The sequence below is a fragment of the Pinus tabuliformis genome, chromosome 3_1 (genome assembly GCF_031772625.1).
Source record: "Pinus tabuliformis cultivar Carrire ecotype Pingquan chromosome 3_1, CPIR1, whole genome shotgun sequence".
In the NCBI taxonomy this organism is placed as follows: domain Eukaryota; kingdom Viridiplantae; phylum Streptophyta; class Pinopsida; order Pinales; family Pinaceae; genus Pinus; species Pinus tabuliformis.
The window spans coordinates 786,227,912-786,242,203 of NC_142301.1; the positions used below are offsets into that span (position 1 = coordinate 786,227,912).

Consider the following 14,292-nt stretch of genomic DNA (forward strand, 5'->3'; position numbering starts at 1 on the left):
ATTTTGTGTCCACATTTGCATATAATTTTGTGTCTGAGTTCGAGCCTAAATTTGCATGAGATTAGGAATCATTTTTTACATCCAATATGGCATCCTTGGTTTCACCTTTTTTCAGCCCCTTTTTGCATCTTGTTTTATGTCTTTTCTTACATCTTTTTTTTTTTCCCTTTTTTGCACCCAAGTTTGCATCCTAAATTTACACCATTATTTGCATCATCATTTTGCATATTAATTTGTAACGTTTTTTGCTTCTTTCTAACACTCAAATTTGCATCTTATTTTACATCTAGTTGTTGTCTTTTTTTGCATCTAATTTGGTGCCCATTTATGTGTCCTTGTTTTTGCCCAATTTGATATCCTTTTGTATGCCATGTTTTGTTCCCTTCTTTGTGTCAACTATTGCACAATTTTTCACTTCTAATTTAAAACACTTTGTATGTCAATTGTTTGCATTTTGTATTAATTCCTAGTTTAACATCCAATTTTACTTTCAATTTTGCATCCATGGTTACATCCGCATTTGACTTCTTATATAGAGTATATTTTTCTTTACATATATGACCCCCTTTATAGATTCATAGTGAAATATATGATAGTTTCTAAATATCATTAAAGCAGATATCACAATTCAAAATCATTTGTAAAGAAATTTAAGAGAAATTGACAACATCCATCCAAAAAAATAACAATGTGTCATTAACAATTTTCAAAACATGTATAAAATAGCAACATAATACTAATAAAATCAGTATTATTTTTAATCAAAACAACTAAAATTCAAATATGATTAACAAATCAAAATATTTCATGAATGTCGTTATTCTACGATAAATTAACAACATACATAAATCAAACTCATCGTATGATTACAAAATCAAAATGTCTCATTGATATAGGGTAAATTCACAACACCCATCTAAACATAACAATGTCATTCTACACAATAATTTCTTCATAAAAAACAATGCATGTGCATGCCTAGCTACCACCACCAAGATCACCCTCATGATCATCTTGACCATCCTCATTACTCTGATCCACATCATCACGAACACCGCAACTATCATCATCATCTCCTCCTTCACCACCATCATCCTCATCCTCATCCTCATCCTCATCATCTCCTGATATATGTTGAACATAATTTGGATCATCGTCTTGGCAATCATTACCTATAGCATTCCGACAAAAAAAATCAATATTACATGTTAGTATTAATTACATAACACAACGCATGTTTTTGTTATACAATGTTAACCATAAAATGAGGTAAGATATAATATCTAATAGTACTAAAAAATAAAATGAAAATATGGTTTAAAAGTATATTGGAAATCCAACTAAGATTACATACCATAGAGTCCATCCAAACAACAAATTCAACCCATCTCTTTTGCTGCAGCACCTCCTTTTCCAAATGATTTGGAGGTCTTCCATATTTTAGTTCCTATCAATCAGTAAATAGGGAGAAATTAGATAACAATGACTTTCTTCTAGTACAAAATTTATTAAAAAAATATCACATGTTTAATATACTTACAAAGGTTGTTATCAGTGCTTTTAAACCTTTCTGGCCACTACGATGAGTGACTTTTGTCTTGGTTAACCTCGCCTTGGATGCCTTGTCCTTAAACATAAACCAATTCAATTTATTTTCACACAAATACATGTATAAGATACTTATAAGTATTAATACATTCTAAATAATGTTTAATGAAAAATTCAATACCTGAATGCTCTCATTGCCGGCTTTTCTTTGTGCATCCAACTTCTCATATGATTTTACAAGTTCTTTCCATACTTTAAAAGGTATGTCAATAGGTCTTTGTTTCAGTCTTTGATCTTGAGGCATTTTTTTAATTTTTCTTGTTTGGTTGCAACGAAACCTCTTACAATTGAGTGACATTTGCAATTTTATCTTCTTAACCGACCAACCGGTACCAAATTCATTCTCTATGTCTTGTACCACCATCTTTTTTAGGTGAAGTGGAATCTTGGAGAATGTGAGGTGAAGATGATCTCTAAATCGTTGAAGGCAGGAGTCCTTTAGCCTATTTAAGAATTGTTTTCCTGCTTCTGTCCTTCTTATCTCCCCTGAGACAGGGTCATACTCTATCTTGGTACCTAAACTACCAATAGATGATGCATAAGCTGAGGATGAACAAGAATTTGCAGTCCCAGGAGTTGCCACCAGAGAAGATGTTTCAACACAATGTTCTTCATTATTGGTGTTTGATGTCAATAACACTTTTTTCGATTTTTTTCTTGATCCAAGAGAGGATGGGGAACTAATGGATTCTCCTAAAGCTTGTTGATTACCTGGACCTAGTTGATTAGCTTCAGGGGATTTTGTCTTAAGAAAATGCATTAGGGATTCAGCATCCAAAGATTGAAGTTTTTTGAGTCCTTCTATCCCAAAAACATCTTCAAGCAAGGACTCCGTTATCGGATTCTTTCCCTGTCCAAATTTCAATGATTTACCACAAAGTATAATTATAAAATTATAATTCTAACTTCAAACCTTAAACAAAAAATAAAACATATTATATTATGCAATTATTCTATAAAAACAAAGTAAGCTTACCTTTTCCGATCCACTTGCACCTCCTTCTCCACTTGCCATATCCTCAAAGTAGAAGAGATCGATAGAAAAGGATGTTCTCCCTTAAAAAACAAAGGATTGAAGGTGAATAATCTCAAAATGGCTCTCTAGGGCGGAATTTGCAAACAACTTAGTTAAAAATCCAAGTGACAATTTCTATTTTGACAATTTCTTCCTTTCTTGGAATCAGATTCTCCAGTGCTAAATGATAAAATGGTTCAGCTCTTATGCTGTCATGTATATAAAAGACCTCATGCCATTGTTCCCCCCTTCATGTTTTTTCCTAAAAAAACATTACCCTTTTTACATAATTACAAAATATAAAAAGCAGCGGATTTTTACATACTTACATAATACAAATAGCAGATTTTTAGCAATTAGAAATTAGATTTACCAAATTTCCAAATGTTTTTTATCTAATTACAGAACATAAACAGCAGCAGATTTTTACATAATTACATAATACAAACAGCAGCAGATTTTTACCAATTAGAAATTTCTAATTGGTAAAAATCTGCTGCTGTTTGTATTATGTAATTATGTAAAAATCTGCTGCTGTTTATGTTCTGTAATTAGATAAAAAAACATTTCAAAATTTGGTAAATCTAATTTCTAATTGCTAAAAATCTGCTGTTTTTATTACATAATACAAACAGCAGCAGTTTTTATCTGCTAAAAATTTGGAAGATGAAGATCTTATTCAATTTCTGTATTTAGTTTCATGTGGCAAGAACAAGATTCTTCTAAAGGAACCTAGCACTGCAACAATATCTACAAGTGATAATTTTGAATTCAATCCTCCCTTTTCGCACAAGTTGAAAAATATTAAGATTCCACTTACAGATATGAATGCAAATGAGAGGAACAGAGTGATCGAAAATGTAAAAGAAGACAGACATTTCTAAAAAGATTCAAGAATAGTTCTCATCATGAAGGCTAGAAAAATCTCACCTCAGCAACAACTATTGAGCGAGTGTGTTGAACAGCTCCAAAGCACATTCAAGCCCGAACTTAAAGCAATAAAATCCAAAATTTAGGACTTGATCTCAAAGGAGTACCTGGAACGTGACAATGAAAACAGTAATTTATTGAGATATATAGCCTAATATTGCTGATTGAGATGCAAGTTGAAAACAAATCTGTAATGCAACTTATGGTTAATTTTGTTTTATTTTAGAGAAATAAAACATATCACAGATTGGATTTTCCATGTGAGTTCGATTGACTAACATAGAAATACTCTGTTTTGCGATAGAGGATAGAAATACATAAACTAACCGTGGCAATTCATTGCCAAAATTGTCAACTCCCCCTGATTCAGTCACTAATGGAGACTGTAGAGCATTTTCAAATGGTGTGCCAGTAACAACCTTATCATTATCTTATGTAAGCTCACGATTTGTCAATGGCGTACTACATTTTGGTCCAAATAATGTGTACAAGCAAGGAGATATATCATGGCCCTCAGTATGTCCAAGAGTCTTCAGTGGTGTGTCGAAGGATTCCATCCTCTGTTCCAATGTAGGTGATGACATATTCTGTGAAACAAATTGTTTACTTATCTCTTGAAAGGAAAAAATGAAAAAATGTCACACATACAGTGCACCAACTGTGTACTATGTTCCTTAAGATGAATCTGATAAAGAAGATGGAAAAATATGAAGTTCATACATAATTTAGCTTACCTTTTCAGAATCCATCGCTGCTGTTTCATTTTCTTTCTGTAGATTCTATAACTTCCAAGGGTTTGAAGCTCCTTGCAGTCTATGATAAATCTACCAGGAGCTGGTCATGGATTGGTCCAGTGGTATGATCATATCTAGCTCCCCAAGGGATGAGTCCATGGAAGTCCAGAGTTCTCTAGAAGCATGGGACATTTCTCAAACTGTGCTTTTAAAATTGGTGGAAGCATTTGCAAATTGGATGAAAAATTGGAATGAAACTCTTCAGCAGATTGTTCTTCTTCCTACCCCACCACCACCATAAATGCCAACAAGTATATATGAAAAGGAAATATTTCAGGACTTTAGAGCTCAAAAAAGTTCAATCACTATCACCCCAAGTTCTGCTGATATGAAAGCCTATTTTTGTAGAGAAGAAGTTCTTCGATACTCTGTTCCTGACAGGGCTGTCTCTTACACTACTGTAGATGGGAGTAATGCAGTTGTTGCTCCACTAAGGAAATTTGGTTGCAAACCTACCATAATGCATACACCATAGTGCATTATGACTCTTATTGAAGGATTGTCATTGGGGAACACTAAAGGAGATTACTCATTGATAATGAGCCAAAATGGAAGTAATAAAATATCCATGTTGAGAGCTATTGCGGGGATGTGGTGTTTTGGTAAAGGAACTAATAGGTTCCATATTAAACACAAAAATAAAGAATCAAATAAATCTACTTTACCAGAAGTTGTCAATCATATTCAGCGACTTAAGTCATGTTGTGATCTTGAAGTTACAGTGAATGACAAGGCCTGATCTCAAAATTTCATCTTAAGAATTGAAGGGGACTTAGGGGACAACAATAGCTTGAAACAATGGACATTTTCTTGCCTATCAATCCAAAAACTAAAGTATACATTTTCCATGTGCATACCCATCCTACAATTACTTTTAACAAGTACACATATGTTCTTAGGAGAGGACACATATGCTCATGTTTTGTAATGGAGGAGACGTATGACCAGTGGCCCATGGAAGAAAATTTCTTTGGGTTTGATGCAAATTTTGAATCTATAAGTATAGGTGCATGCATGGTATTGGAAGCCCTCTTGTGCATCCTTTGGGAGTTGATATGGTAAAAATTTTGCTTCAATGAAAAAACTTCTAGGAGTCAAGGGTTCGAAGCTCCTTGCAGTCTATGATAAATCTACCAGGAGCTGGTCATGGATTGGTCCAGTGGTATGATCATATCTAGCTCCCCAAGGGATGAGTCCATGGAAGTCCAGAGTTCTCTAGAAGCATGGGACATTTCTCAAAATGTGCTTTTAAAATTGGTGGAAGCATTTGCAAATTGGATGAAAAATTGGAATGAAACTCTTCAGCAGATTGTTCTTCTTCCTACCCCACCACCACCATAAATGCCAACAAGTATATATGAAAAGGAAATATTTCAGGACTTTAGAGCTCAAAAAAGTTCAATCACTATCACCCCAAGTTCTGCTGATATGAAAGCCTATTTCTGTAGAGAAGAAGTTCTTCGATACTCTGTTCCTGACAGGGTTGTCTCTTACACTACTGTAGATGGGAGTAATGCAGTTGTTGCTCCACTAAGGAAATTTGGTTGCAAACCTACCATAATGCATACACCATAGTGCATTATGACTCTTATTGAAGGATTGTCATTGGGGAACACTAAAGGAGATTACTCATTGATAATGAGCCAAAATGGAAGTAATAAAATATCTATGTTGAGAGCTATTGCGGGGATGTGGTGTTTTGGTAAAGGAACTAATAGGTTCCATACTAGCAATTGTCCCAAAAGGTACAAAGAGAGGCCGATAGATTTATGAAGTTGGAATTGTTGAATTTTTATAAAAGGTCGGGCCAACTTCTAGGCTGCTATTGATATTGTATAGCTTATTAAATCTGAAATAGAGTAAAAGATATAGGAGACAGAACAGACTGGGAATGTAAGTCCTTTATACTGGAAGAGAAAAAGAGAACAGAGCAGCATGTAAACGCAGAAGAACATAAAGAAAACCACAAGACTTTCTGACTGAACATGTGTTTATTGGGGTCCAGATTCATTCACATGTATTTAAAAATGTTGACATGCTTGAACCAAAAAAGAAGAGAGCAGCAAGGGAGCAGCCAATAGGAATATCAAATGCACAATGCCTTCTTTGTTGGTATAAACAGATTTTGTTTGATGATGGTAATCATGTATTTTCTCTTGCAAATTTCAGGAATTGATTGATGCAGAGCATACAACAGACTTCTATAATCCAGCAAATTGTGATGGGTATGCTCCAGTTGGCAGTAGCTCAAATGCTTAAGAAATATGATGTTGCATTCAACTTTATCTATGATGATTTGTGTCGTTTGATTCATGAAGAAGGATTTTCTGAGGCAATGGCAGATCCAGAGGGTCTTTTTTGGCAGGTTTTTAATGCAGCTTGAAATGTTGGCATTCCTTTGGATAAGTGAAAATGCTTCTTTTTTTTCGTTTAATTAGTCAGGGATACAAAAGTTCTCGATAACGGAAAACTGTTCTTGCTAAAGCTAACTGTGGTATGGAAGTTCTAAAGTTTTAAAGATTCGGGGGAGACCGTTCTAGAGATTCCCGTCTGTCAACTGCTGGATTGTCAACATGAAATAAAACGAGGAGATTTCTAGCTTATCAATCCAAGGAGACTCCTTTCCTTTACATAAGGAGCTGATCAATCCAAGACAAAGTGGGAAGGACTACAATGCATAGATGTATGTCATCATCTCGTGACACTCGATAATCATGAAAAAAAACATAAAGAAGCTCATAACATATAGAAATAGAAGAAAGAGACTCCTTTACATGAGGAGTTGATCAATCAAGGACTCATGCAGAAGCGCTTTTTAATGCATATTAGACACACACATTGTCAATACACCAATCAGTCAAGAAAACGTGTCAATTAACAGACCATATGCCATGACAAATCTCAATCCCTTACAACATTTAATCAAGAAAACATTTCAATTAGCAAACCAGCCATGACAAATCTCAATCCCTAACAGCATTTAGTCAAGAAAACATGTCAATAAAAGGAAACGGTATATTTTTATGTTCAGATTGTTTTGTGAAGTTTTAGAAATTGTGCTGAGGATCGTTCCTAAATTTTAAAAATTATTACTCTGGCAAGTAGAGTGGAACTTGATCTGAGGTTAAAAATTTAATAGAAAGAGGGAGACTTAATGTTTAAGGGCTAAACAGTGAGGATTTAACGGAGGATTTTAACGTGCTCAAGTTTAAGATGCAAAAACATTAAAGCACAAACACAAAATATGAGGAGATCCCGTGAAAATGGGTTGGGAGTATCAGAACGGTCTAATTGCACTGCTGAATCTGTTTTGAAATTCCAATCTCCAATAAATCTGGAAAAATAAAATAAAAATATTCAATTCTGAAAAAATAATGTATAATCTAATTCTAAAAATTTAAATAAAAACATCCCATTCTGTAAAAGTAAAGTAAAAACATCTCATATTTACTACTAACGATAGTTTCCAACTGTTACATGTGTTGCTGCTGGTTCTGCCATCGTAGAGCTGAGAGTTATTTCTGTGTCGTTTTTCAGGTAATTCTGTTTCATCTCCAGTCAAACTACCGTGCCAACGTCGTGGTATTTTTCCATTGATACGTGAAAGCCAATAACTGCCGTGCCCGATTTTTCAAGTGGACTATACTCATTAAGCACAACAGTTCTGCAAAGGCCAAGCAAGTAGCCAATTCTCATGGAATAATTACCACACAGAGCACCAAGGGAGCAGCCAATAGGAATATCAAATGCACAATGCCTTCTTTGTTGGTATACACAGATTTTGTTTGATGATGGTAATCATGTATTTTCTCTTGCAAATTTCAGGAATTGATTGATGCAGAGCATACAACAGGCTTCTATAATCCAGCAATTTGTGATGGGTATGCTCCAGTTGGCAGTAGCTCAAATGCTTAAGAAATACGATGTTGCATTCAACTTTATCTATGATGATTTGTGTCGTTTGATTCATGAAGAAGGATTTTCTGAGGCAATGGCAGATCCAGAGGGTCTTGTTTGGCAGGTTTTTAATGCAGCTTGAAACGTTGGCATTCCTTTGGATAAGTGAAAATGCTTTTTTTTTTGTTTAATTAGTCAGGGATACAAAAGTTCTCGATAACGAAAAAATGTTCTTGCTAAAGCTAACTGTGGTATGGAAGTTCTAAAGTTTTAAAGATTCGGGGGAGACCGTTCTAGAGATTCCCGTCTGTCAACTGCTGGATTGTCAACATGAAATAAAACGAGGAGACTCATAGCTTATCAATCCAAGGAGACTCCTTTCCTTTACATAAGGAGCTGATCAATCCAAGATAAAGTGGGAAGGACTACAATGCATAGATGTATGTCATCATCTCGTGACACTCGATAATCATGACAAAAAACATAAAGAATCTCATAACATATAGAAATAGAAGAAAGAGACTCCTTTACATCAGGAGTTGATCAATCAAGGACTCACGCAGAAGCGCTTTTTAATGAATATGAGCCACACACATTGTCAATACCCCAATCAGTCAAGAAAACATGTCAATTAACAGACCATATGCCATGACAAATCTCAATCCCTTACAACATTTAATCAAGAAAACATTTTAATTAGCAAACCAGCCATGACAAATCTCAATCCCTAACAGCATTTAGTCAAGAAACATGTCAATAAAAGGAAACGGTATATTTCTATGTTCAGATTGTTTTGTGAAGTTTTAGAAATTGTGCTGAGGATCGTTCCTAAATTTTAAAAACTATTACTCTGGCAAGTAGAGTGGAACTTGATCTGAGCTTAAACATTTAATAGAATGAGGGAGACTTAACGTTTAAGGGATTAACAGTGAGGATTTAACGGAGGATTTTAACGTGCTCAAGTTTAAGATGAAAAACATTAAAGCACAAACACAAAATATGAGGAGAGCCCGCAGCCTAACATTGAATACAAAACTGCCTTAAAAGAGTGAATACCTATATACACCCCAGCTATAAAATTCAAGGATTTTAACGTGCTCAAATTTAAGATGCAAAAACTGGCACAAGAAGAACAAGAACAGTGATAATTTAATATAACCAGTGATTGCCAACAGCCAGAGAAGAAGAACAGCAACAACAACCGGCAGACCAAAGAAACGATTAACTCTGAGGGCAAACAGCCAGGGAAAAAGAACAGCAACAACAACCGGGAGACCAAAGAAACGATTAACTCTGAGGCCAAGAGTGCAAGAAGATGGGGATGAAATATATGACTGTAGAAGATTTCACTAATGGCAGATCGCTTCCGTGACTGATGTAGCTTATATGACTGTATTATGCATTTAGTATGCAAACTATGAACACACATAAAATAGTAAAAAGCGTTTGCTGTATAGTATGCAATTTAGAATGGCAAAGATGGAAAACGCATATAAAAATCTACAGCGGCTGCTGTTTCCTTGGTTGTTTGGTGGTGTTCCATGCGGAGGTAAAGCTGGATATTTTCTGCAACTGCCTAAAACACAGATCCTTCTATGCCGCTATGAGATTTTATGTAAGTTCCGGAAGCATGAGGGTTACGTGGACCACAGGTATTTAATTATTGCAGGCGGACAAAAACTACAGCGGCTGCTGTTTCCATGGTTGTTTGGTGGTGTTCCATGCGGAGGGAGATAAAGCTGGATATTTTCTGCAACTGGCTAAAACACGCATCCTTCTATGCCGCTATGAGATTTTATGTAGGTTCCGGAAACCTGCGGTGCCACCTAATGAGGGTTACGTGGACCATAGGTATATAATTTTCGCAGCGGACAAAAATGGTAGGAAACCATGCCAGATGTCAACAGGAAATTGAAAGTGTTGACGACTGTGTTGATGCATAGGAAGGCCTATCGGCCTAATTAAACACAAAAATAAAGAATCAAATAAATCTACTTTACCAGAAGTTGTCAATCATATTCAGCGACTTAAGTCATGTTGTGATCTTGAAGTTACAGTGAATGACAAGGCCTGATCTCAAAATTTCATCTTAAGAATTGAAGGGGACTTAGGGGACAACAATAGCTTGAAACAATGGACATTTTCTTGCCTATCAATCCAAAAACTAAAGTATACATTTTCCATGTGCATACCCATCCTACAATTACTTTTAACAAGTACACATATGTTCTTAGGAGAGGACACATATGCTCATGTTTTGTAATGGAGGAGACGTATGACCAGTGGCCCATGGAAGAAAATTTCTTTGGGTTTGATGCAAATTTTGAATCTATAAGTATAGGTGCATGCATGGTATTGGAAGCCCTCTTGTGCATCCTTTGGGAGTTGATATGGTAGCAAATTTTGCTTCAATGAAAAAACTTCTAGGAGTCAAGGGTTCGAAGCTCCTTGCAGTCTATGATAAATCTACCAGGAGCTGGTCATGGATTGGTCCAGTGGTATGATCATATCTAGCTCCCCAAGGGATGAGTCCATGGAAGTCCAGAGTTCTCTAGAAGCATGGGACATTTCTCAAAATGTGCTTTTAAAATTGGTGGAAGCTAAGTCAGATGATCTTTGGTATCATAGAGATTTGTTCCTTTCACTTCTTCATAGGCACCTTACTAGCTAGTGCCAGTGAGAAGTATCAGTGAGTTCTGAGGGAGCAACATATCTTTTCTTACTATGCCAACTATATGCCCTAGACTAACGTAGAGGAACGTGTCAGTCGACCTGTGTGTTAATGTTATACATAATGCAGAGGAACAAAGTCTTATACATCGTGAGCCATATGAACTGTGTAGAGCCAAGAGCCATCGGTAATAGATTTGGCAGTAACAACATACCAAGCAGCTCTGCTATTGCTGTTCAATGAAGCTACGAAGCTGAGCTGTGTAGAAATTAAATCTCAACTAAATTTGGAAGATGAAGATCTTATTTGACTTCTGTATTTAGTTTCAAGAACAAGATTCTTCTAAAGGAACCTAGCACTACAACAATATCTACAAGTGATAATTTTGAATTCAATCCTCCCTTTTCGAACAAGTTGAAAAAAAATTAAGATTCCACTTACAGATATGAATGCAAATGAGATGAATAGAGTGATTGAAAATGTAAAAGAAGACAGACATTTCTAAATAGATTCAACAATAGTTCTCATGATGAAGGCTAGAAAAATCTTACCTCAGCAACAACTACTGAGTGAGTGTGTTGAACAGCTCCAAAGCACATTCAAGCCCGAACTTAAAGCAATAAAATCCAGAATTCAGGACTTGACCTCAAAGGAGTACCTGGAACGTGACAATGAAAACAGTAATTTATTGAGATATATAGCCTAATATCGCTGATTGAGATGCAAGTCAAAAACAAATCTGAAATGCAACTTATGATTAATTTTGTTTTATTTTAGAGAAATAAAACATATCACAGATTGGATTTTCCATGTGAGTTCGACTAACTAACATAGAAATACTCTGTTTTGCGATAGAGGATGAAGAAGATTTCTAGGTCACTTGCAAATCACTCACCCAGTTCTACCTTCAAGAGGAGGGACTTGTAAAATCTGCTGCTGTTTGTATTATGTAATTATGTAAAAATCTGCTGTTGTTTATGTTCTGTAATTAGATAAAGAAACATTTCAAAATTTGGTAAATCTAATTTCTAATTGCTAAAAATCTGCTGTTTTTATGACATAATACAAACAGCAGCAGTTTTTACCAATTAGAAATTTCTATTTTCTAAAAAAAAACATTTCTCTTTTTAACATCAGCATATTTTTATATAATTACATACAAACAACAGCAGACTACTAGTAAAAATTTACCAATTAGAAATTAGAAATTAGAAAGAAATCTATAAGTATCTTTGGAAAGAAAAATCTACTAGTAAAAATTTATAAAATATTACTAAGGGACTAAGAAGGTGTTGTTCCTAGAAGGAAGAAGTCTATGCTCGAGAGTTGGTGATGCCTGCATGTTGGTTGGGAGGAACAAGCACTCTCCAATAGATTTCCCAAAGGAATTTGTAAGTTTTTATTTGTGCTTAATAACAGACTTAAGATTATTTTGAAGTGGTATATTGGTTTGTTTTGACAACAAGGTTATTTTGGTCAAATCATTGTTGCGGTATTTAAAATTACATGAAACTTATATGAGTTTATTATCTGCATTAGGATTCCTTGGAAATCTACCCATGTGAAAACCTTAATGCTGTAATATCTTCCCATTCTGACTTGAATTAATGTTTGGATCTTGATGCTGAAATGACACAGTTGTGTCTTTGCCTAAGGTGACTAAGGTGACTAAGGTTGCTGTAAGCACTGATGTGGGGTCCCATAACCACCTCATGGATGGAGACTGGAATAAATAGTCCTTGTTTATTACTAAGATTGATAGAGTATATCTGCAATTGTAAATTAAAATACTGGATAATGATTGATTGATATGAATTTATTAAGGATGATATCGACATTGGGCCTCTTGACTGTGTATAGATATACAGTGATTGGTCACGAGGTGTGTGGCCTTTGACCTTTCATTGGCATAATTAGTACTGTTCCTACTACATTGCCACCCTCTTAAGAATGTTTTGTCCTCAAAGCATAGTAAATGAGATTTTCTCTTGCTGAGCATGCTTTCTTGGTAGCATCATCTTTATTTAGTTGTGGGAGTTTGACTCAGTTCTTGATTTGAGTGATGGTGAGGTTCCTTTGCAGTGTGCACATCATATTCTAAAGTCTTTTGGCCTAGTTATTCAATGTGAAACCTTGATAATCCATGGTAACATACTTTCTTTGTGGTTATATGTTTGTCTGTGTTTCTTGCCCCCTTTCTATTAGTTGTAGATCATTTGTGATGGGAACTTTCAACCCATATAGTTCATAATTTTGTCTTTTCTAGTTAAATTACTTGAACTATTCTTCAAGTTTAATGTTATAAGCACCCCACTGCATCAACTATTCAACACCTAGTACCCTACCCATCTCATTGAGCTGAAGAGCATAGAGTTGTGTTAAATGTTCCAATTCTTGTATTTGAACCATGACTTTATGGAATCTTTTTACTGTCTTGACCTTTTATCGATCAATGATTTTAACTATGGAGTGGGGTACACAATTAGGTTCAGTTGCTTAGCTTAGTTGATGTCTATACAGTTATGGGTACTGTTGGAATCTACAAGTATTCTTTTGCTGCTCTTCTAAGGTGCACCATATCTTTCTTTCTGTTTAAGCCAACAGTCACAGCTAAAATTTCTTCTTTAGAGCCACTAGGTGGGTCCACCTCTGATATTTGATCTGATGGATTGTTTGGCAGCATAATTTTTTGTGTTTTTAAAAGTGTATGTTGAGCATCGGGCAGCTAGGATTTAATAACTTGCCATCTGGAGATGCAATTGCTGCATCGAACTACATTATGATGGAACCAAATCCAGGGGTTGAGACAGACATAGTAGCTCCAATATTGGATTTTGTGGGAAGTGATATTTATCTTGAATGTTACCCTGCAATGTTAATCACTCATAATGATGTTGTATCTAGCAAACTTCAGTTCATCTTTGGAGACAGTAAGAATCATCCTTTATCTTATTCTCAACATCTAAAATGGCAATGTCCCTTTGATCTTAGAGACCCCATGCTCCTTTCCAAGCAAACACAGTGGGTATGGACAAGACAACATGGGAGGTATTTATTTCCTGTTGAGATTCTAAGGGTCGAAGATGTAATTCTTTTACCCGCAGTTGTTGTGGCTCCCATATATTTCACTGGCAAAAATAAAATTTTGAGTAATAAATTAATCCTATTTTGTTCCCAATCACGTGTTAGGGGATTTCTCGATAATTATGCACTAGATACCTGTCATGGATTTCTTAGGCAAGTGCAGTGATATTATGGACCAAAGAAATAGCCTATTGGTAGAAAACTCAAAACCAAAGGGAGCTTGTTTGGATATTGATCAATGTAATGGAGCTAATGCTTTTGAAGTTTGCGAAAAACTTTTAACAATGCAAACA

The 14,292-nt window shown here is 35.3% G+C and overlaps 1 protein-coding gene across 2 annotated transcripts; it reads right to left on the reverse strand.

Annotated features, from left to right (window-relative positions):
- Positions 1 to 828: 828 nt before the first annotated feature.
- On the reverse strand, positions 829 to 11,577 carry LOC149189760 (uncharacterized). Of its 2 annotated transcripts, XM_089413283.1 has the most exons (8): positions 4,288 to 4,582; positions 3,881 to 4,140; positions 3,554 to 3,660; positions 2,585 to 2,664; positions 1,730 to 2,458; positions 1,541 to 1,627; positions 1,355 to 1,447; positions 829 to 1,172 (listed from the first exon to the last, which is right to left on the reverse strand). In XM_089413283.1, exons 4-8 carry the CDS (start codon positions 2,621 to 2,623, stop codon positions 885 to 887), a joined length of 1,236 nt encoding a protein of 411 aa, XP_089269409.1. In that variant the 5' UTR covers positions 2,624 to 2,664; positions 3,554 to 3,660; positions 3,881 to 4,140; positions 4,288 to 4,582; the 3' UTR covers positions 829 to 884. The 2 variants fall into 2 exon arrangements, with proteins under 2 accessions (XP_089269409.1, XP_089269408.1); XM_089413282.1 differs by lacking the exons at positions 3,881 to 4,140; positions 4,288 to 4,582 and adding an exon at positions 11,467 to 11,577.
- Between the last annotated feature and the right edge of the window lie 2,715 nt (positions 11,578 to 14,292).